The 21,686-nt window shown below is 40.2% G+C and overlaps 1 protein-coding gene across 1 annotated transcript in view; it reads left to right on the forward strand.

Moving 5' to 3' along the window:
• IL1RAPL2 (interleukin 1 receptor accessory protein like 2) overlaps positions 1 to 21,686 on the forward strand; it is a 361,380-nt gene that overhangs the window by 179,433 nt on the left and 160,261 nt on the right. Inside the window, exon 4 of the mRNA XM_058847888.1 lies at positions 7,392 to 7,665. Within this exon, the coding sequence (XP_058703871.1) occupies positions 7,392 to 7,665 (274 nt within the window). The remainder of the gene's footprint in view (positions 1 to 7,391; positions 7,666 to 21,686) is intronic.

Below are 21,686 nucleotides of genomic sequence, written 5' to 3' on the forward strand. Positions count from 1 at the left end.
AAGGTGCCTTTCACATTGTTTTCTAACATGGTGACAGCTGCAGAGAGTCAAGGCATTACACTGAATATTTTAAACCAAACCACTTTTATAAGTTCCAATTTCTGTACTGTTTACTTCAACACAGGCTCTTTAAAAACCTGCCAGATACTGAAGTGATTAGGAGATCAAGGTCACCAAATACTCATTTTTAGGGTGAATATGCTGCATTTTAAAGAGTTGCTTTAGTGCCCTCCCCCTCTCTGTGCTCAGCAGAGCGATCAGCTGAACACAAAGAGCACAGCTTTGGAAGGGCACTTCAGGTTCCATCTGTCTCTGGGAACATCTGACTTGGAAGAGGTAGCAAAGAATATGATGAGAACAGAGATTTCCTTTCCATCACAGAATGTGTCTCAGACCTCCCTGTCTCCAGCAAAATCCTTAACCTGCCAGCTGTGATTTGCTCTTCTTTCCATCAGCAAGCATTCCAGAAAACCCCTGTGATAAAGTGGCACCTGAAAAGCTGGCTCTGACAAGTGCTTGGGGATGAAATGCCCCTGTCCAGTCCTTCTACTGACTCTGCTGCAGCATTTTCATTCTTCAAATATAATTTCTAAGCCTTGACCTCATTAATATGCCATCGCTTCTGGAAGCTGAGACTTTGTTCAGGGGTTTTTCTCTCCCTAGAGAATTTTGGTGATCTACCAGTATGTTCTTTCTTTTGCATTTTCAATACAAGGCTAAAATGCTCCTGGCTCCATATGCATATGTAATTCAGGGCAGAGCAATCTGTGGTTATTTGAACCTCTGGCAGTATATATTTACAGAGAGTTTGACCTCAAAGGAAATAATGAGTGTTCGGCTGGAATATTTGACATTTCAGTTGGGTTGTTTAGCTGTGGATCATAAGAAAAACTGGTCAAAAAAATGAAGCATATGCAAGTCTTAAAAACCTTTCAGTCCATCCTGCAGAAATTTAAAGCTTTGATCAAAATTAGGAAAAAAAGTTAGGTAGTGTATAATGATATTTAAATTAATTTTTCCTTATTTTTGGCCCAGATTTGGAGGAACGTTTGCATGTTGCTAAATTTAATGAAGATTTTTTTCACTCATCATTACTTGGCTTAGGAATTTTGGAGTATTTGTGTTTTTATATGCCTTGAAAGTCCCAAGCATTTTCACCAGTAAGTTTGAATAGTCTAATTTTTGCTGGAAAATATTCAGAAAATCAGATCAGAGTAGAGAAACTGCAAAGTCAGTGAGTGATCCTATTCTCAGATGTTGTGTTTCTGCAGCAAAAAAAAAATCTTGGTTTATTGCTGAAACAAGGTGTTACTGTCATAGAAAAGGATTAGTAATAGCTGTTGACAGGACTGTAGGACAAGCATGGCAAAATTCACCCATATTGAACCACAATAAACTTGTTTTTGCTGAAGATTTGTTATTTTCTAAGTGATCTTATCTCCAGCAGATATTTTTTTGTGTGTCCCTCAGGGGAAAACTATTTGAATTTTTTCTAAAATGCACTTAAAATATGGACATAGAGTCAAAACCTAGAGTCTACTTGATTCAAAGGGTAAAACTCACAGAAAAGGGAGATGATAGACACTTTACCTGAACTTTCCCCCTCCTCCCCTCCCTGCCTGCTCTTGGAAATGCTCCTCTGCTGCTGGACAAGGCCACCCTCCACCCACTCCCGGAGTATTGCCAGCATGGGCTTCTCCCTTGTAAAGCCAGGTGACTTGCTCTGCATGTCAGAGATACCAGCTCAGATGTGTCTCAGTAGAGTGAATTTTTATTAACAGTTACGAGAGTGTTCTTTCATCATCTACTTTGGTCAGTGAGCTAAGATGGGGGAGCTCCACACACAGAGACCTCACCATGCTTTGGAGGTAAGATCTGTGATTTTGAGCAGTGCACAAAGTGGTCAAGAGTCTGTTATTTGCAAAGTGTTCTTTGACCAGCAAATGTGTGTCTGAGCACTGGAGTGTTTAAAGAATACTGGGAAGGGTGTGGTGGTTGCTGGCAGTTTTTAGGCAGCTCAGGTCCCACAGCTCATGGTCTGAGGAGCAGGGAAGGGCTCAGGGAGGAGACAGGACACACAAGTGGGCTCTGCTGCTGTTCAGGTCTCACATGGCAGTGCCAGGCTGTGATGAGAAGCTGGCAGACGTCTGCAAGCACTGCAGCAGCATTAGCAGAGTGCAGCCAAAAGTCCAGAGATGTGAAACCAATTGCATTTGGTGAGGCTGATCCAACACCCTGACCCTTGAGACAATCATGTCCAGCCAAAGCTGCTAAAGTGTTCAAATGCAGGGTGTGTTCCCTTTTCTCCAGAATCAAGATCTGAAAATCCCAAGTTGCCAAAAATTCATAGGTTGTAACTGATTTCTCCCCTTTAAGACTCTAAAAAATTTGCATCTCTCTTTGGACATTCTTAATGGAGTGCATCTATCACTGCTATGTGTCTGCCAACCCTGAGCATGATGGATATCAGTTCCTGGACTTTGCTGTCCTACAGCTAACATATACATAAAAATATAACTCTTGTATTAGAGGAATGGTGGTTTTATTTCTGACTGTGTACCTAGAGTCACAAGCATTGCCTGCTTTGCAGAGCAATAAATTTAATACATTAGTTAGTGTATTATTTTTTTAATGATTTATTTGTAGATTATTTCAATTTAAAATGAGATTTTCAGGTAACAAGGTAGGCAAACATGTTTAACAATGCTATGATATAAATTGCTGTAGGTGACAGATCCCTATAAAAATTATAACAGGCAGATGTGCAGTGCAAAAAATTATTCATGTGACAGCAATCAGAAAGACAAATTACTTAGAGACGATGTACATGCTCCTCTATAATTGCTTATAAATTATTATGGTTCATGTTAAAATGCATCTAGGCTCCCTAGACAACTAGATTTATTTAAAATAAGAGTAATGGGAAATTGCCAGGAAATGTTGAGGAAGAAGATGCAGTACATGCTTTGGGTGATTGCTGACATAAAAGTACAATAACTTATTGTCAGCCAACTCAATCTATATTTTCCTTAATAGTTTTGTAGCCTTCATTTTCAGTTTGCTCTCTGCTCAGGTTGCAGTAGCCTGGGTAGGTGACTGGCATGGGCCCCTTTGGGCTGCACTGTGCTTCACTGCTGCTGTTTCCCAGCTCATGGAGGGGACAGTGGGACGCTGTTCTGCACCCATACAGGAGAGAGCACTCCTCAGCACTTTCATCTTCTATGCAATAGGGTTGAATTTAGTCAGCTGGGGTAGAAGTTATGCAAAGGGGATGGGGAAGATTGACAGATAGGTGGGCAGACCACTTTCCCTAAGGAATCTGAGATAAAAATGGGACAGTGTTTTCTATAGTCTCTTAGTGTTCCAAATTAAAAAAACTTGGAAGTGTGTAAAATAAGCATCCACAATAGACAGGATTTAATTTGAATAAGTTTTCTGTCTGGCACTTACCAGGTGATTATAGGGTAGCAGAGAAATGGTGTATATACATTTATTATATAAGTGCCTCTCTAATGCTATTATTTTTCTCACCAACATGATTATATTACATATTGAGAGCCAGCCCAGAAAAAATGACAGCAAACTTTGTTCTGGATAATGGAGTGCTGAACTCCACCTAAGCAACTCCAGTCATTTGTAATGACAGCTTGGAGAATACTCCAAACGAATCTAACAATGCTCACGCTCCAGTGACTGACAGCACAGCAAGAGGAAAAAATTCCAGTTTCCATGTGAGTGCAGGGAGCCTGACCTAGATTTTAGCCTCAACAGCTTCAGAAGAGGAAACATTCTTACCTGTGTATTTAACAAGAAAAAAAGAGCAAGGGGAAAAACTTGGCTCCTGTTTGATTAGTCTTTCTTCAATAATTAAGATTTAGTCAAGGTGCTCCGTGAGACTTCTCCCCTCCACAGATGTCATCAATGCTATAATGACTTGTTATTCTGTTCCCTGTGTGCTCTTTTCTCTGTCATTACCCCCTCCTGGCCTGCTGCAGGAAGAGCTGTCACAGGGGAGCAGCTGGGGCACACAGGACCATGGGCAGCAGCCTGCCTGCACCTTCCCCCTCCACCCCACTCCCTGTTGGGGACAGCCTCCTTTGGGCTGCTCAAATTCTTTCATTCAGATACTGTTAACAGGAAAAAAAGTCTCTAGTGTAAATTTCCTTTTCTTTCATTTCTTCCTTGGGCTGCAGGTGCTCTGCTGGGCCCAGGTCGCCTTGTCCGGTGCCTGCTCTGGAGCGCTGGCAATGGCCAACAGAGCTCCGGCCCCACCACTGCAGTGTCCTCTGGGGACAGTTGGAGAGGGTTTTTAGCCACTCTGGTGACCTGGTTGTAAATTACTGTTCAGATGCCTTTCATCTATTCCACTGTGCTTCCTATACTTCAGTAGCTCAAATTCTGAAATTAGAAGTGCATTCAAGAAGGGAAAATAAATTTTCAAATGAAAGTGGAGGACAAGGCAGATTGAATGGCACTGAGGGTTGCTTAGTGTTTGTTTGAACTGTGCTTTTACAAGTTTGGTGTGGATATGGGAGAAATATCATTGGAAGCAAGGTATTTTGAGCTTCCAAATTTGGATTTCCATATTGGGTCAGTTCCTAACTACATAACTCCTACTAATTGTGACTCTCTGTGAAATAAAAAAAACCTGGCACTGCTGAACTTGATCCACAAGCTTTCCATGTGTGTCTCATTGTTAGTTATTCTTTGGTGTGGTTTAACTTTGTTGAACCAGCACAGGTTTGAAAGAATTAGGTGGTGTGACAGGATTTGACTGACACAAGAGTGACAGAATTAATTAATTAATTAGATTGGCTGAGATAATTAGATTGGCTGAATTAGTTTAGATCTAAATTCCAGTCCTGGACACCTGTATTCATTTCAACTTACAGCCCTACTTAGACTTCTGTGACTGCTAAATGACAGTAGAGAGAGAATACCTTTGGGAATTCCTGTGTGTCCTGGAGAACAAGGGATGAGCCATCTGGAGAGCTCAGCACTGCATTGCACATCCCTCGCTGAGAGAAGGCAGCTGTGAGCTCTGCACTGTTCTTTAATTGTAAATCACACCTGCCTAAAGAGCAGGACTTAAAAAAAGCACAGAGTTTTTCTGAGGAAGCTCTGTGTGGAGTAGGATGACACCTGCTCAATGTAAAACTCCTGTCACCTATATAAAATAATTCATATTGTCAGAACCAGGCATTTAATGTGAAGGTGGATCGGATGGGGTTGTAGGACTGGGAGAACCAGATTCTTTCTCCAGGTCTGCTGTGGGCTGCCCATGTCTGTGCAGCAGCAGCAGAGACAGAGAGAGGTCAATGTGATGTTTCTTGGGGTCCTGGCAAGGGCATGTTCGAGTTACAGTGTGCAACTTTGGTCATGGTGAAGGATGTTATAAACCTGGAGGAGATGCACTGAGAACAAGTGCTCCAGTACACGACTTTCAAATAATGATTATCCAAGCTTGTCCTACTGTGTGTGTCTCCAAGTGTTAGAGGAAGGACACAGCAGAAGCAGTGAGGAAAAGGAACATCAGTAAATTGCTACTGGCCTTTCAGTTGATGTCATTAACAGCAGCCATTAAAAGCAATGGATTTTAATTTAAATCAGTAGGATATTGTCAGCAAAAAGAATGAAAATCAAAATTGAAGTTAAGTGGAACAGTTAACTGTGTACACAAATTCAGGTGAAGGGTTTGGTTTGGGGGCTTTTTTGATGAAGAAAGAAGTCAGCTGGCACAAATAGCTGCTGCTTTTGCACCTGCCTGTGGAGCGGGGGGCAGGAACAGGAAACTCCCTGGGGGTAAAGGTGTTCCATGATATCCCTTCACCTATCAAATCTGTCATGACTAATATTTTGAGTAATGGGCTTGCCTTCCCTCCTGAGATTGTTAGGGTTTTTTGTTTTTTTTAACAAGTTTGTTTTGCAGCAAGATGTTACATGGAAGTTTTTATATCAGAAAAGTATTATAGTGGTCAGTGTCAACAAGTTTAACATGTGGCTCATGTGATCACAACACTTAAAGCTGATTTACTGCAATGGGAAAATTAAAACCTTCCATTTGTCATGGTTACCTTTCAATGATTAAAGAGAAACCTCAAAACTTGGTAGACATAAATAAAAGGCTTTAAAAGTCACCAAAAGTAGGATCAGAGGTGATATTCCATGTACAGAAAATTTTGTTCGCTACCTTTGTTTAGGAAGTAAATGAAAAAATCACTTGATGACAGAATGCAATTAACAATGTGTATTAAATAAAAAGTGTATGAGGATATCCAACATTTATAGTATGAGAATTGATACTGTAAGTGCACAAGAGGCAACTTGAGAGTTATGTGGTAGAATCTGAGATGCTGCATTAAGGGTAAAGATGTTCCATTTACTTGTAGCTTAATATGATCAATAAATTCTAAAAGCTACATATTTAATGAAGTCTATCAATGTTAGGTATTGTTTTTGCCTTTTGATGACCTGCTTTTGAAATCTTTTTCTTTGGTTTTATTCCTGACTTATTTTCAAGCTTATAGTTTTTCCAGCAATGAAAAAGGTCGAATTAAAAGGTCTCTGATAAGTGATATGTTGATATGTGTGCATGTGCTAGGTCTGTATTGTAACTAAGATAATAGCAATGGGAGAAAAAATTGTAGGGATAGGTGATCTTTTATTAAACTGTCTGATGTAGGTTAATTTTAGAGTGAAGTACCAAGAAAACAGTTTCAAAAGTTTTTGCTGAAAAGAATATCAAAAGAGGTCCTTTTTTATTTGTATGACTCCTGTATTAAGTTTGATTGCATAGGCAGGATGTTGTAATTGTATCCTGTTGTATATAATACAGACCTCTACAGCTGGATTAGGCTGTAGGGAAAAAACCAAACTATGTGAAACTGCTTTGAAAAGAAAATTCTAAATGTCACATCTGTTATTTGGGGATTTTTTCTGCATAACATAATTAACAGAGGTGGATAGAAAAGTTTTAAGGGATAAGATTGGCATCAAATGCCAATGTACGTTTTCTTCCAACAAGGAATTGGAGAATTCAAAACTGGTTTACAGGGGCAAGCAGTTAAGGTGCAAAACACTTGGTTTATTTAATAAATAATTAGTGTTTTGGGGATGAAAGTAATGATATTCTAAAGATGTGGAATTGAGCAAGCTTAGTGTGCTCTACTTACTGCCTGCACATTCACCGTTACATGTAATTTAAAAAGGTGCATGAAACCCCTTAGCTGCCAATAACTGCTTTACGTCTTCCATATTACCTTAAAACAATTCAGCAGATGCCAAAAGCCATTTCTTTTAATGTGTACTGTGTTGCATTTCCCAAACTGCCTTTCACTATATTGAAAAATGTGTCTGTGTCTAATATTTCTTTATTATTGTTTTGCTTTCAGTTGATGGTTGCATTGACTGGTCAGTGGATCTCAAGACATACATGGCTTTGGCAGGTGAACCAGTCCGAGTGAAATGTGCCCTTTTCTACAGCTATATCAGAACTAATTATAGCATGGCCCAAAGCACAGGTCTTAGGCTTATGTGGTACAAAAACAAAGGAGATTTAGAAGAACCCATTATATTTTCCGAAGTTAGGATGAGCAAGGATGAAGATTCCATATGGTTTCACTCGGTTGAGCTGCAAGACAGTGGTTTCTACACATGTGTTCTGAGGTGAGTATTGTGTTAAAGTCTAAATAAGAATGTGGGGATTGTTGGTTAATAATCTATGGAATATTAGATATTGCTAAAAAAAAAATAATTTTAGCTATTAGAATTTAGATATTCATCCAGTTAATACATATTAATTTTTTTATTCTCATATATGTCACATAATGCTTTGTCTCAAAATTAGTTTCCCTAGTAATTATAGTTACTTCATCCAACAGCTATAATTAACGTGCTTTCACTTAATTACTTCTTTTTTTTAAGTACAAAATTTGCGAATTCTCAATTTGCTGTAAACTTTCAGAACCTGATACTTATAAAATCATGAAGTGTTTTGTTTAAGTACTTTGTTTCAAATCTTCTGAGTTATTAGAGAGTTACAGTTTGAATTATTTTGATGGGATCAGGCCATGGGGAGTTACAGTTCTGTCTGGTTTTGAAGAAATGTTTATTTCAATACACAATTATGATTTATCATACATTTAAGCAGACCTTGTTCAGTAAGGCACCAAAATGCATTTCTCAGAAGTATCTTGGAACTGTTGGATGAGCCTTAAATTAAACATGTGCTGGAGCTCGTGATTTCCATCATGTAGATGTGGATGTCATCTCTATGCCTAAAAAGAGACGATAAAAAAGAGGACTTTTAAAGAATGAATGAATAAATATTCCTTAAATGATCCAGTTTTGAATTAAAATGAGTTTACAGATACTTTGTATGATTTGGTTTTAAACTATTCAGTTTCAGATAATAAGTTTGCTTCATCCTTGTCTGCTGTTCCATACTGAAATTAGACACGTTCCATGAATTAAATAACGAGTATCACAGCAAGTAACAGCACTGTTCAGAAGCCAGGATTTACTCTCTGTCCATCTCTGCTGAGTTTTGCTGTCTCAGCTGCCTCAGCTCATTTTGATCCTGAGGAGTGCTACTGAAATCAAAGATTGTGCCCTGGATTGTGTTGGTTTGTACTGGGCACCAAGATCCAGTTTAAATATTGGATATATCTGCCAAAGTCATCAGTTGAACTGTGCTGCAGCCTTTGGAGTTATTCTTTTATCAGCTCCTCTGTCAGAGGTTGGGTGTGATGTGAAGTCCCTGATTTTGAAATGTTACGGGAAGATGGTGATTTATATGTTTCAAGGGAGCTGTGCTTTTTTCATAAGCAGTCATTGTTGTGATAATCAAGTTACTGGTTTAATACTCTGAAACATTTTAATGCAAATCCTTTGTGAAAAATAAAGAATTGATCTTGGATCAAATTCTGGGACATACTTTTTTCCGGGAAATTTCAAAACTCTACTCATTTACATGACAAAGTAGTTTTGGTAACAAATGGGCAAGTTCTTGAATAATTCATGGCTTCTTCTCATTTTCAGCTAAAAACTATATGACATGCTTATTGGAAGGCATTACACAGCAACTTGTCAGTTATGCAGTTTCCTTGCTTTGACTAGAACTTTCTTATATAATTACAGATATTTTTGCCTTTTTCAGATTTATGTCAGAGTGTAGAATAATATGTGTAGTGGTTACAGATAAAAGACTATATTTCTTCCTTTACTGAATTATTTTTTTCTTCCAAAAGCATGGTAATGTATCCTTGCTGTTATTGTTTATGGAACCATAGGAGGCTTAAAATAGCAGAGGATGTAGCAATAGTAATTGATTTTAATTTCATTAAAATTGAGCTAGATGTAATGTTCTGAAATGTGATCACACTTCTGTGGGAGACTATCCACACCATTAACTGTGTAATTTCAGCTTTATTAATCCATTTTTTTTTTGAGGGGGATAAGCAGATGTTTGTGTTTTAGTCATTAACCAGGATCACCTGCTTTATGAGAATTAAGAGGTCACAATGGGAGCGGTAATTTCAGAATATGATTTTATTTTCTAGAAGCATTAACAACTTCTGTTACAAATGCCATCTTTTGTAGACTGTATCAACAGAGGCTGGTAGATAGAACTTGATGCAGTGGAAATGAAGAGGTAACTGTCTCCATCAGTGTGCAACACTGGGTTTAGGTTTGCATGCATAGTTGAGTCTTTCGGTTTGGTAGCTGAAAGAAAAAAATGGGGAGGAAAATGCTTTTGATTCAAGATAAATTTAAAACTTTTTCTCAATAAAGAATTTCTCATTCACATTCTTTAAGAGAAAATCAGAAGCAATTAAATTCTAAATTGATGTCTTTCTAGCCACTCACCAGGGATGTGTGAAGCTCTGGTACATCTCTCTGTGCTGCCCAAAGCATGGAATCTCACATTTGCCTGCCCTAGTGGCCAGTTCCACCACTTCAAGGCTCTTGCCTTGAAACTGTTCTTTGTGCTTGTCTTTGCAAAAAGGTGCAGGGGTGTGAGATGCTCAGATGTGGTGCTAAGGTCAAGTGGGATGAGTGGTCCTGGTCCCAGAAGTTCATGGGTTGACAGGAAGGACAGTCTTGATCTGGGAAGTCAATAATGAGAGCTTTGTTAATTTAGTCTGCCCCAATTTGTTACTTTTCTCCCAGTCAACACAAGATGACAGATAAGAAGATTGTATGGGGAAAATGTCAACTGTACTTTACACTGAATTTCTTATTTGTTAAAGTGTTTCTTCTCGATTCTTAATTAAAAAAGAAAAAGAAAATAGGAGCAAACCTGTTTTTCAAGGAGCTGCATTTTCTAGTTTCTCATGTTTTGCTCATAGGAGCAAGGCATGACTATCAGTGAAGCAGTGTGAAGGAATTTTTCAGAAGCTGCTTGAAAAGGATGGGTATAAGCAGGTGAAGGATAGGCTGCTATGACAGTGATTTGAAGATGGGTAAAAATTAAAGGTGTCGGTGAATTCTTTCTTATACAGAGTTGTCATTTCAATGATCATAATGTCTGTTTTGTAAAAGAACCTGTAATACTGCATAAAATTAAGGAGTATTAGATCAGCCCTTATGAATGAGATTGCTTCTCCAAACTGAAGAGATTTGATATCATAATTTATATGTTGCCTCTCCTTTATTAACTAATTAAACACTATTCCACAGACAGGTGTGGGGGTGTGTGTATAATAGGAGGGATTTATTATTGCATTAAAAACTGCTTCTCCCTTCTGACAATACATTTTGGCATTGATCTCACACTGAGATGCAAACTGAAGTGTGATATTTTTCTCCAGTGTTAAGCATATGAAAAAGTCCTGATTCTGCAAGGACTTTTAAAAGAGTGCAGAGTTGAGCTGTGCTAGTTAAGCCATGTGAATTCCATGGATCTTCTTTGTTCTTGGATGCCTTTTCTGTGTCAAAGCAGGGATATTGCTGCTACATCCAGAAGGCATCCTAAGTAATGGATAGCAATGTATTTCATTGCAGTTCCCAGGTAAATGCTGCAATGTTTGAATCATGCCTTTACTGCCCAGTGTGGAAATGCTGTGTTCTGGAGGTCTCCTTCCAGTGCCTACCCTGGATATGCCATTAATCTTCCAGCATCCAACAGTGCTGCTTTCACATAAAGCTGCTGGCATTTCTGTTACAGGGGTTTGATGTTCTGGGATTTTCACATCAGCACTCTGGATTGCAGCTTCTTCACTGAAGAATTCTGAGATGAGCTTCAAAATGATGAGCTTCAAAACCAAACATGGAAATTACACTCAATCTAAATGCACAGGGTGGCCCTAAAGTTCTGAGTACATAGGACAGTCTTTTGCCAGATCATGATCTGCTTTTGCTCTCTGAACAAATACATCTGTTTTTCTGTGTTAAAAGCACGTTTTTTAAAGACAGAACAAAAACTGGGCCAACTTAGATCATCTTCACCTGGTGAAAGAAAAGAAGATGAGCTGGGGAAAAAATCCCAGCAAAATTTAACTTAAATTTGCCCTCATCTAGGGACTGCTCATGGAAACCTTCTAACTAGGCTCAGCTCCAAAACAAACTGTAGTCAGATTTAAAGAACAAAACCAGTAAAGATAAAAAACATAAGTACATATTTGCTGTTAATTAACTGTTGGTGAAATAAAATAACTTGATTCTCATATCTTGAATCAGGAGGATAGAAAACCTGGGCCTCAAGAGGGTGCAGGGAAGCAGGAGGTGAAAGTTTGTGGTCACCAAGCTGTCTAATGAAGCTAAGCCTTGATTTTTGTACAGGATGCAGAATAACAAGGGAGTGAGGGCCTTGAATACCTATGGGGGAATAAGCTTGCAGATCTCTAATACCAGCATTTGATGCCAGAGAACTGCTGACAGATCAGGTTAGGAAATCTGTGTATCCTTTTTCCCTTGATGTATCCCTGTGTGCACAGTTCACATTGGTGAACTGTTGAGATACCACTTTCTGAGCCGTAATAAAATAAACCAATAGTAGATTTTAAGCCTCCTGGCTTCTGAATGTCTGTGGAGTGGATGACCAGCAAATCAAAACCAGATTTAGACAGCCTGGATGGGCTGGCAGTAAAATCTACAGCACAACCTGTGTGCTCTCACTTCAGAGGATGTTAGGCAGGGCTTAGGGGCTTGTTGCAAGTGCCTACCTGGACTGCAGAATGCACCCGTCAGCCCAGGAAAAACTGCACCCCTTGTTTTAATGCTGAAAGTCTGGCTTCTGAGCAGAGTGAAAAAAAAGAGGTGTTTTTTGATCCAAACAGAAATGTTGGACTAAGTCATAAGGTGAACATGTGTAGGGGTAAGGTGGCTTTCTCTGCAGCCATCTCTTGTGGTACTTAAAATATGTGTTTTAATCGAGTTCTTCACTTTGTTGATGGCAATACAGAATGTTTCAGGTGCTTTGGCTTTGCTCAGCATTCAATTGCTCATGACAAAGGTGATCTTGTATCTCAAACCCTGTTAGATGCAGCATTGTAATTCCAGTTTAGCTATAGAATATTATTTTCTATATCTGTTACTGGCAAGTGCTTTTTTCCCTCATAGACTCACCCTGGAAAGATCTAGAGATGATACTTTTTTGTAGGCTAGTGCCTATAATTATTGGATGTCCAAGAGAAGAACATCTAAGTAGTTGATGGATTACATATCTTGCAGTTACCTCTCAGCCTTGCACACATATGATCAGCTTTTCCTGTACAATCCCAGGCATGGAGAAGCAGCATCATCTCACATTTGGAACAAGTGGATTCACCATGGCACAGCCTTTCCTTACAGGCTCTGTATGACACTGACATTAAATGCCACACATTAAAAGTGGATGACATTTCCCACAATAAAATTGACTGATTCTGTATAAACAAAATCCCTGTGAGATATAGTATTCAATACTTGAATTCAGTGCTACAGCAGATACAGTAAAGTCAGTGTGATTCATGATAAAATAAATTTTTTTGAGGTTTTATCACTGAGATATAATGTTTTGGCATTATCAAAATGCAGGGGAAAGTGGAATCAGAATGCTTCTACATTTGTATCTAAAATTGTGTAGAAATTGATGGCGCTCCTGCAAATCATTTTGATGACATTGTCTTTATTGAGAGAAATCCGTTCTATCCATTCTTTGCAGAAAAACAAAGATTTGTTTCTCTTCCCTGGTGATATGTATATTTCTGCTCACTCACCCTCCTCCTCTAAAGCTTTAAAAGAGAAATTATTCATCCTCTGTCACTCTGAAAAACAATGTTTACTGTTGATGAGAAGCTCCAAGAACAGTCAGGGCTTCAAGCAGAAATATCCATGTTGCTTTGTGGTTGGAGGGCATCCAGTGGCTTCCCTGTTGCAGTGGAATGGACAAGAATGAGAGCATTGTGTATCCTTCTGTTTTCCTAATAGTGAATTCCCAGATTTAGACACTTTTAAAATGACTGACCTTACTTTGTAGCCTCTACAGGTTGTCAGAACAAAGCTCCCTGTGCTGCAGTGCCTCAGTAATGTTTCAGCTCACTGTCACTGGTTGCTCCTGAAGGGCCTTCCCTGGTGGGCTTCAGACCTTGCCTAGAGCAGAGAAAGGTTGCAGTGGAGGGACTGCTTCCTCATGCAGTCAGAGTTTGCCTGCAGGAGAGCTGTTGAGATGTTTCAGTGCTCCCCAGCAATCTCCTCTCCAACATGTCAGAGAGTTTTCATTTCCCTTCTGTTCTCCAAATAACAGTTACAATGTGCTCACCCAGGCATCATTCCTGTTGGAATCCCCATGAAGCCAGCTGTAACTACAACATGTCAGTAGAAAATGTGTCCTATGTGTGGACAGACAAATGGAAGGTTTCCTGAGGAAATCCATCATGCCCAAAGTACAAGATGACAGAACTGTAGGGAGTTAAACTGATATTTGGTAAGTGATACTGGAGGAAAATTTCTTATTTTTTGGCCACTTTAAGGGAAGGCACAGCCAGGAGGACTCAGCTGCAGGACTCAAACAGTTCACATTGCAAAGACATTCATTTCATGATTCTTTCATTCCTTTTATACCCTGTGAGACAATAACTGATCCACTGGTTTTCCTGCTCAATTGCCCGTGTACAAACAGAGCAGGACCTGCCTTTCAACATTGCATCCGCAAAATAGGACTTATGTGCAGAACGAAGGATGTGCTCCACAGGTTTTATTCCCCCAGGCAATAAAATCATTGAGGTTTAGCAATGCAGACAAGTCTGATGGGTGCCTTGAATGCAACTTTTGTTTTGTGTGCTAGGTGTCTAATAAAAAAAAGCATAGAGGAATAGATAAACGAATCCACATGGTGTGTGTCTTGGAAGAAATAAAGGAGAAAGTGTTTAGTCCTCTCAGAAACAGGGTATCGCAATTGCAAAATTATTGGAAGACGATTTCTTAGTACTGTCCTGGGAGCAGTTGTTCCTCTGCCTCAGATTTATCTGGTTTGTAATGGGACTTTTCAGTAAGACAACGTAATTTAAAATTAATATCCAAGTTTTAATAGAAAAGTATTAGGAAATAAATGAAAAGGGCTTAGTCATTTGCAGCAGCAAACTTTAAAGCAACTTGCTGCCTTGTAATTCTTAAGGACAAGGAAGGAATTTTCCTTCAGAGCAAACCCAGCCAATTACAGGATTTCTTTTGCTGGAACAGGATGTCTGAAACTGACAGAGATCACATAGTTCATGAACTTAGGTGGGATATGCTGCAATAAATTAGTGTTCTTTTGGCTTCTGCATTTCTTCTGTATTCTGTATTGTATCTTCACATATTCAGTTCTAACATTTAGCGACTAACATCAGTGAAAAGTTAATAAAAACCAAAAACAAACCCAAGGAACACTGTTGGCCTGTGTGATTCAGGTTAAATGTTGGGAGATTTTCTTTGTGTCTGGGTAGTCCCTGTTGGAGCAACTGACTGGTGACTTGCTTTTCAGTTGAAGCTGTCACAATGCAGAGGTCATCGAGACCAGTGCATGTGTGTGTGAAGGCAACCAGAAAAGAAGAAGCTCCTCCTGACCCTAACCATGTATGAATCAGCTGGCTGTCAGTTCTTCTTTCTTAAGAGACACTTAAGAAACATAATGCTAGAGATTACCCATGAATTTTCAAATCATAGCCACAAATTTTCAAATCATGGCCTTGCTGTTGCTGGCTGTATCCCTGACAGTAGTAGGCATATCTTGACATTTTTATGTCACATTTCCCTCTTAAGATGATGTCCAAATTAAATTTAAACTAGGATCTAAGCTTTGGTGAGAGAGACCCAACTGTGTGATGCTCTACCCAACTGCCATATCCAAACATCTTTTCTTCTTCATCCCAGGATCAAAAAGTACAAAAATTCTCGAAAGGTGGCTGAACTCATAGCAAGGAGTACAGGTCTTTTAAGTGCCTCTGATGGGAGCTAGATTGTTGACTTGAGAGACATTCCTGGATATCTATTTTTCAAGCTGTCGTTAATATGAGCCTTTTAAAATTACCTTTCAGTGACTTTGCTCAGTTTTCCGTTTGAATAGAGAGGTGTAATAGGTATAATAGAAAAGTATAGATAGCCTTTCTTCACTGTAAAACATGGCCCTCTGGGTCATCCAGTGTGTTTTAGTCAAGGTTAAATTTTCTTGTTTCTAGTGAGTCTTATTACTAGAGATTGGATCTTAGGAGAAAAGAAGTGCATAAAGAATAAAAATTCTTGGTGATTGGTAGGTTAGTTCCACACAGGTACTTTTTCTACTTGAAGGGAATGGGGCCTTGAACAGTATCTCTGTCTGGATTCACCACCTCTTTCTCTATTGAAGGAAATAGAGATAATATAAGAGCACTGGATTTGTAACATTGTGCTGGTTTAGCACTTAATTTCTGAGATCATACTTTCCATTGTATTATTTTCTTTTACTAGGGGGATCTTGAAAACATATCAGATGCTAAAGGACTGGTAACATGGAATTAGGATTTCTCCTTTTCAGGCATAGGAGTTGGTATTAGAATAACAGTTGTAACAGCAACAAGAAAGCCAAAGAGAGGACAGGAGTGTTTGGAGCAGTATCAAACACAAGCCACAGAATCACTGCACCTCTTGGCCTTTGGTTCAGGGAGCTACAGCACTGTCAGTCTGTTCCCCTTTGGGTGTTGCTCTCTCACTTGATAAATTTATAAGAATTAAAAAAAAAAAAAAATTTCAAGGGTCTGTGATTTGTAACTTCTGGCTGTCACTCACACCATGGGCAGGAAATTGATCTTTTCCAGGCAATGACCCCAAATATGTAGGAGTAAGTGGGAGTCACTGAGACATAAGTTAAAACTTGAGTGAAACCTTGGAAGAGTAAGTAATAATCTGTTTGTTTTTGAGATGTAACATTTGTGTGATCTGAAAAAACCAATTATGATAAACAACATTTTTCTTTAAGCATATCATCAAACTGTGACCTTGGTAACTATCGTGTGAACTGTAAAATTTGGACAGGAATAAATTTATTAAATTCTCATGAAGTGAGAGGAGAACAATCAAATGCTTGATTAAGTCTAAGAGCTGATAAAACAGCACATTTATAGAGCAGCCAGTAGTGGATCTGGTTGTGCAATTCAATGCTTCAGATGGACAAAGATGGTTTATGGTATAGTTACTGCTTGTTGGAGGTTAGGACTTTTCTTTTTTTTTTTCCTTTTTTTTGGGGGGGGGGGGGGAATTTTCTCTCGTTTGTTACGTAAGACATTATAACAGCTGGTACTTAAGAGACAAAAGAAGGGGCCAAGGTTGGGGGGAGGGTGCTGCTGGTTGCACTCTTACCTGGGGGGTTTTCTCTTTGGAAGGGTAGAGACAGATTTCAGATTTCAGCTGTGGGGTGAGGGGCTGGCCTTGGCTCCTCTCACTCTTTTGCTCTCAGATGGAAAGGGAATGATCAAGTTGCTGCTACCGCAGGGAGAATTCTCTTCCACAGTGGAGTCCAGCCCTGTACTGCTTCTCCTACCATGGGTGAGCCTTTGCTTGTAAGAGCCACCACTGAACTGGGACTCTATTAACACCCTACTTCACTGAAAAGGACCCTCACCATCTACTCGGGGAAAACCCGGGACCCTTCCCGGAGGGTGCGTCTCCCCAGCTGTGTGCAGCAGCTGCTTACACAAACTGTGCCCGTCTCTGCGGTGCCAGCTCCGCTCCGAGCTTCTGCCGCAGCCCATTTCGCCATCCAGCCCGGCCGCCATCACCGCCTGAGGGAGCCGCGGCCGCGCCACAGCGCCCCCTGCAGGCGCGGGGGAATCCTGGCAGCGCCTGCCCGGCCGGGAGCCAGCAGCGCCCCTGCCGGCCGGGAGCGGAACTGCAGCCAAGGGGAAGGTGCCGCAGCCCAGAGCGGCTGGGGCTGGCTTTGGCTTCTGCTCCTCGGGGCTGCCGCGCTGCTGCTGCCGCGCCTTGCTTTACATACACACACTGGGAAAGAACTGCTGCTCCTGTCCCCAGAACTGTGCCTGAAAACCCCGTAATTTCAAAGTTATAATAATTCAGAGGAAAGTGGGTAGTATTTTCTATTCCAAGGGAGATTCCCACCTTCCTTGGCAGATACCTGTCCTTCAAACCAAGATATTGCTGTTGTTGCTCTAACTCAAAATGAGCAGAGATGAATGTACAGGTTGATCTATCCAGTCCTACAGTCAGTGAACCAATAAAAATGTCATTAAAACAGAGTGTTCAGAGACATGGAGAGCGATCTAAGCCTGAGGTGTGCTTTTCCCTAAGCACTGCTTTGATAAATACACTTCCCAGCTTTTGGATCTACTGCTGAAGTCTTAGAATATAGTTTAAAACCCAGTACAATGAAAAATGAATCTGTAAGGGTAAAAAAACAAGGGTGAATCCTCTTGTATAAGTATGCAATTCAAAATTAGATGGGGTTTTTCAATCTAGTAGATATACAATACTCAACCACATTTCTGCCTCCTTCCTCTTTATAAGAAAATCAATAAATGGGGGTGGCTGGGGGAGGTTCTGAGCATATTAGAGACAATTTTCTACTTGACTCTTTTAAAAAACCACCCTCACTTAGCAGAAACACAAACGCAATTAAAAAAAGGCTTTTTGCCAAAGTTGTGAATATTTACTTTAATTTGAATTCAGCCTTAGGGCTGATTAATTGTCTTGAATCCAAAACAAGATGAAAAATAATTTAGGGACTGACACTCCAATTTCAAATGTCCTTATCCATTTTTTTATATCAAACCTTTTTCCCTTTTGTTCTTGCTTCGAAGTCAAGCCAAACACAGTTTTGCTTTCTTTTGTTTTGAGACCTGTTAAACTCCCTTGGTTCTCCCTCTGCTTTTCTGTTTGGTTCGAAGTTGGCTTCAGTTTGTGGTTCAGAGCCAGCTCCAGGTGGCCTGGGGATTACAGATGCCTTGCCACCAGAACAAAGGAAACTGCTTTGTGAACTCTGGCAGAGCTAAGCCCTTCTTCCTATTTCCAGTCGAGAGAGTGGGCCCAGTGTGTAACTATTCCCTTGAAATAGAGAATTACAGATCTTAATTTCAGTGTGAAAATATAAGACAGTTTTTCTTCTTTGCACTGTGGAGTAGTTCTTTCTTTTCTTCCCTCTTCCTGTTCTCCATGTGACCATTACTACTTCTTATAAAATTAGAACCCGCTAGAAATCAACTCCTTTGGAAAATGAATGGTTTGGAAATGTTTCAGAAAAGACAAATTATTGAAAGACACACTTCCAGACCCATGGGTTTATTTCCTTTACATGTATATGGAAAATGTCACCTGACAGGTTCATGTGGGCCTCAACCTTCTCTACTTAGATACAGCTCTTCTTACCTGGCCTCACAATGCTAAGATCACCACTGGAAGCCTTCCAGCATCTTCCTCATCCACCTGGAAGCTGCTTGCTTTTCATTTATTTTGGCCACTGTTTCTGACAGCAAAGCTCAGGTTACCTGTAGCTTTGCTGTTGATATCTGTTGTTCTTGTGTCCGGCTTTCCTCATTAAAAATGGCCGTATAACCTTTCCTGCCAGCCAGAGTCTGCTGGGAGCACTGACCTCCTCCACTAAGCTCCACGACCATGTACTGAAAGCAAAAGTGGATCCTCCTTTTAATAATTCATAGGCCATCTGTTTAGCTTCTGAAAGAAGAAAAGCAAAAATGTGGGGTTTGTGCTAGTTTATCTACATACCTCTACTAAAAAAAAAAAAAAAAGGAAAAAGACCCTTACTATAAACAACTTAAATGCAGCTCATGAAGGAGAGCACTTGTGGACACAGGGGTCTTAAAAACAGTTGGGAAGAAAGAACTGGACACCTTCCCAACACAGCAGCTCTATGGGCTTCCTGAGAGAACTCTTTAGGTGGGCTCTTATCAGTGCCCTGTGTGGCCAGAACCACCCTGTTCCTGTCTGTTTGCAGACAAAACAAAGTTGTACCAATCCTCTTTGTGATCCCCCTCCTGAGTTCTCCCTCAAGCTGTCAACTTTAGAGAGCCCCTTTATGCCTCCAGAACCCTTAAGACAGGGAAGACACCAAGAATAAATCAGCATCAGGTGCTGAAAGAACTGAGAGATGAAATTGAACACCCCAGCTTTGGGGAATGACTTGCCCAGCACAGGAAGGAATGGCTCACGACTTCAGCAGACTTCAGCTCCCAGATTTCTCCTTCAAAACTGAGAAAAACAGCAAGGCTGATCAAACTACTGATTCCTTTTGCACGTGACTTGAAATATCACTGTTTTCCAGAGCTGACTAGATTAAAGGAAGACTCCTGCTTCAGTCACTGACATTCCTGTAGAAATTGCCCTTTTCTGGATTACCAGCAGTAATGTGAGTTGCTGGTGAAGAAACATCCATGAAGCTTTCAAGTCTATTGCTTTAGTGAGGGCCTTCTTCATCATGAGCCTGAATAGATTTATTGTTTTTGGTCATGGAGTGTGAACAAAAGTGATATTACTCACCAGTAACTTAGTTTCCTCAATTCCACTCAATTCTAATTGTAACTAATGAAAAGCAAAAAAACCAAAAAAAAAAAACCAAAAAAACCAAAAAAAACCAACCTGCATTTTTACATTGTGGTTCCAGGAAGCATTTAAAATAGAAGTAGCCTCCAGCACTATTCAAAATGCAATCTAAATAATGTAAGATTGTTAGGAGAAAATACAGCACTATTAAATAACACCAAGTAATGGACAACCATTCAAAGACAATATTTTTTATTGGTCTGGATTATTATTTCTGAGAGTTTGTGACCTTGCTTGCACTCAGTAATACTTACAGTCATTCAGGAAAGCTAAATAATCATTACTGATTAATTGCTATTGATAATATTGAGTAGTTATATTCATATTTTGCAGTTTTTAAGAGCTGTAAAAACTCTCAAATATGTTTTGTTTTCTTCCTACACGAAGGGTAACCCTTTTCAAAAGCTAATTTAAGGGAAATTGACTTATTTTCCCTAAATTATATAAGACCACCCCAAATAATGGATTGTTTCAGTCCAGTGAAATTTTCTTTCAGGTAAATAATATGTTTTGTGCAGTTTGTGAGAATGAAACTGTATTATAGACTCTCAACTGAAACACATCATGTCAGTGTGCAAAGTGAGCCTTTTCACTCAGAGGTGAGGGAATGGACAAAATATCCACTGATTTTATTAAACAGATACATAGGTGACATTTTGAGGAGAAGTGAGTAGGAAGGATGAAATCTGTGGTTTTGCTGGATGCATAACACTAATGATGCTGAAAATGGGATGTTTCTGAAGATTGCCTCCTGATTTGCCTTGCAAATGGCTCTCTCTGCCAATACTTGCTCATGCCATACCTTTGACAAGAACCCATTTGCAGTGTTTTGCCAGCACTTGTTTAGTGTGAAGCTTCGAGCTCTGGTGAAGTGTCCCTGTAGACCTTTTTATTTTCTTCCCAACTACAGGCTCTTGACAGAAGGAAATGTCAGCGAAGAGTTGTCATGGAGCATGTTGGACTTCTTTACTATAAAAAACTCTGTCCTGGGTCTAGTTGGTGGGAGTGAGCAGCCAGCATCTTGACTGATGGATGATTTCCAGGTGCACAGGGCACCCTCTGGTCTTAGCTAAACCAGTTTGGGCAGAGCTGTGATAGAGGAGGCAGTGGCAAAGCCAAGATACCTCCCACAAGAGCTTTCCACAGCTCTCTTCAAAGGGAGTAATCACCCAGCATGACTGGTTTGGTCCTGGCTTTCTTGGTAGCGGCACAATCAATTCAAATGACAGAATGATGCACAATGGGAGGAAGAGCTGTGTTATATTGTGGTCAGCCTGGGCTGCAGCTGCCCTGCCCAGAGTGCCAGTGCCCCACAGTACATCAAGGTATGTGTCTGATAGCCCTGTTAAAGCTGCAAAGCTGAAAGAATTTAATCCTGTTTTCATGATTATGTGGAATGGGAGTAGAGCTGATTGTGTTTATTCTGCCCTAATATTAAGAATAGTTTTCAGGATTTTTGGGGTTCTTTGGTACCCCAGGCCCCAGCAGTCACTGCCCTGTGGCCAGGGAGGGATCCTGGAGACCTGATTTTTATGATAGGAGTTGCAGCCATGGGCAGTCCATGCTGGAGCAGGGGAGCACATGAGGACAAAGAGGTGGTGGGGAGATGTTGTGGACAGACCACAACCCCCCAATCCCACCCCTGCACCACCTGGGGAAGGAGAGGCAGAGGAGGAAAAGAA

The sequence above is a fragment of the Poecile atricapillus genome, chromosome 12, assembly GCF_030490865.1.
Source record: "Poecile atricapillus isolate bPoeAtr1 chromosome 12, bPoeAtr1.hap1, whole genome shotgun sequence".
Lineage (NCBI taxonomy): Eukaryota > Metazoa > Chordata > Aves > Passeriformes > Paridae > Poecile > Poecile atricapillus.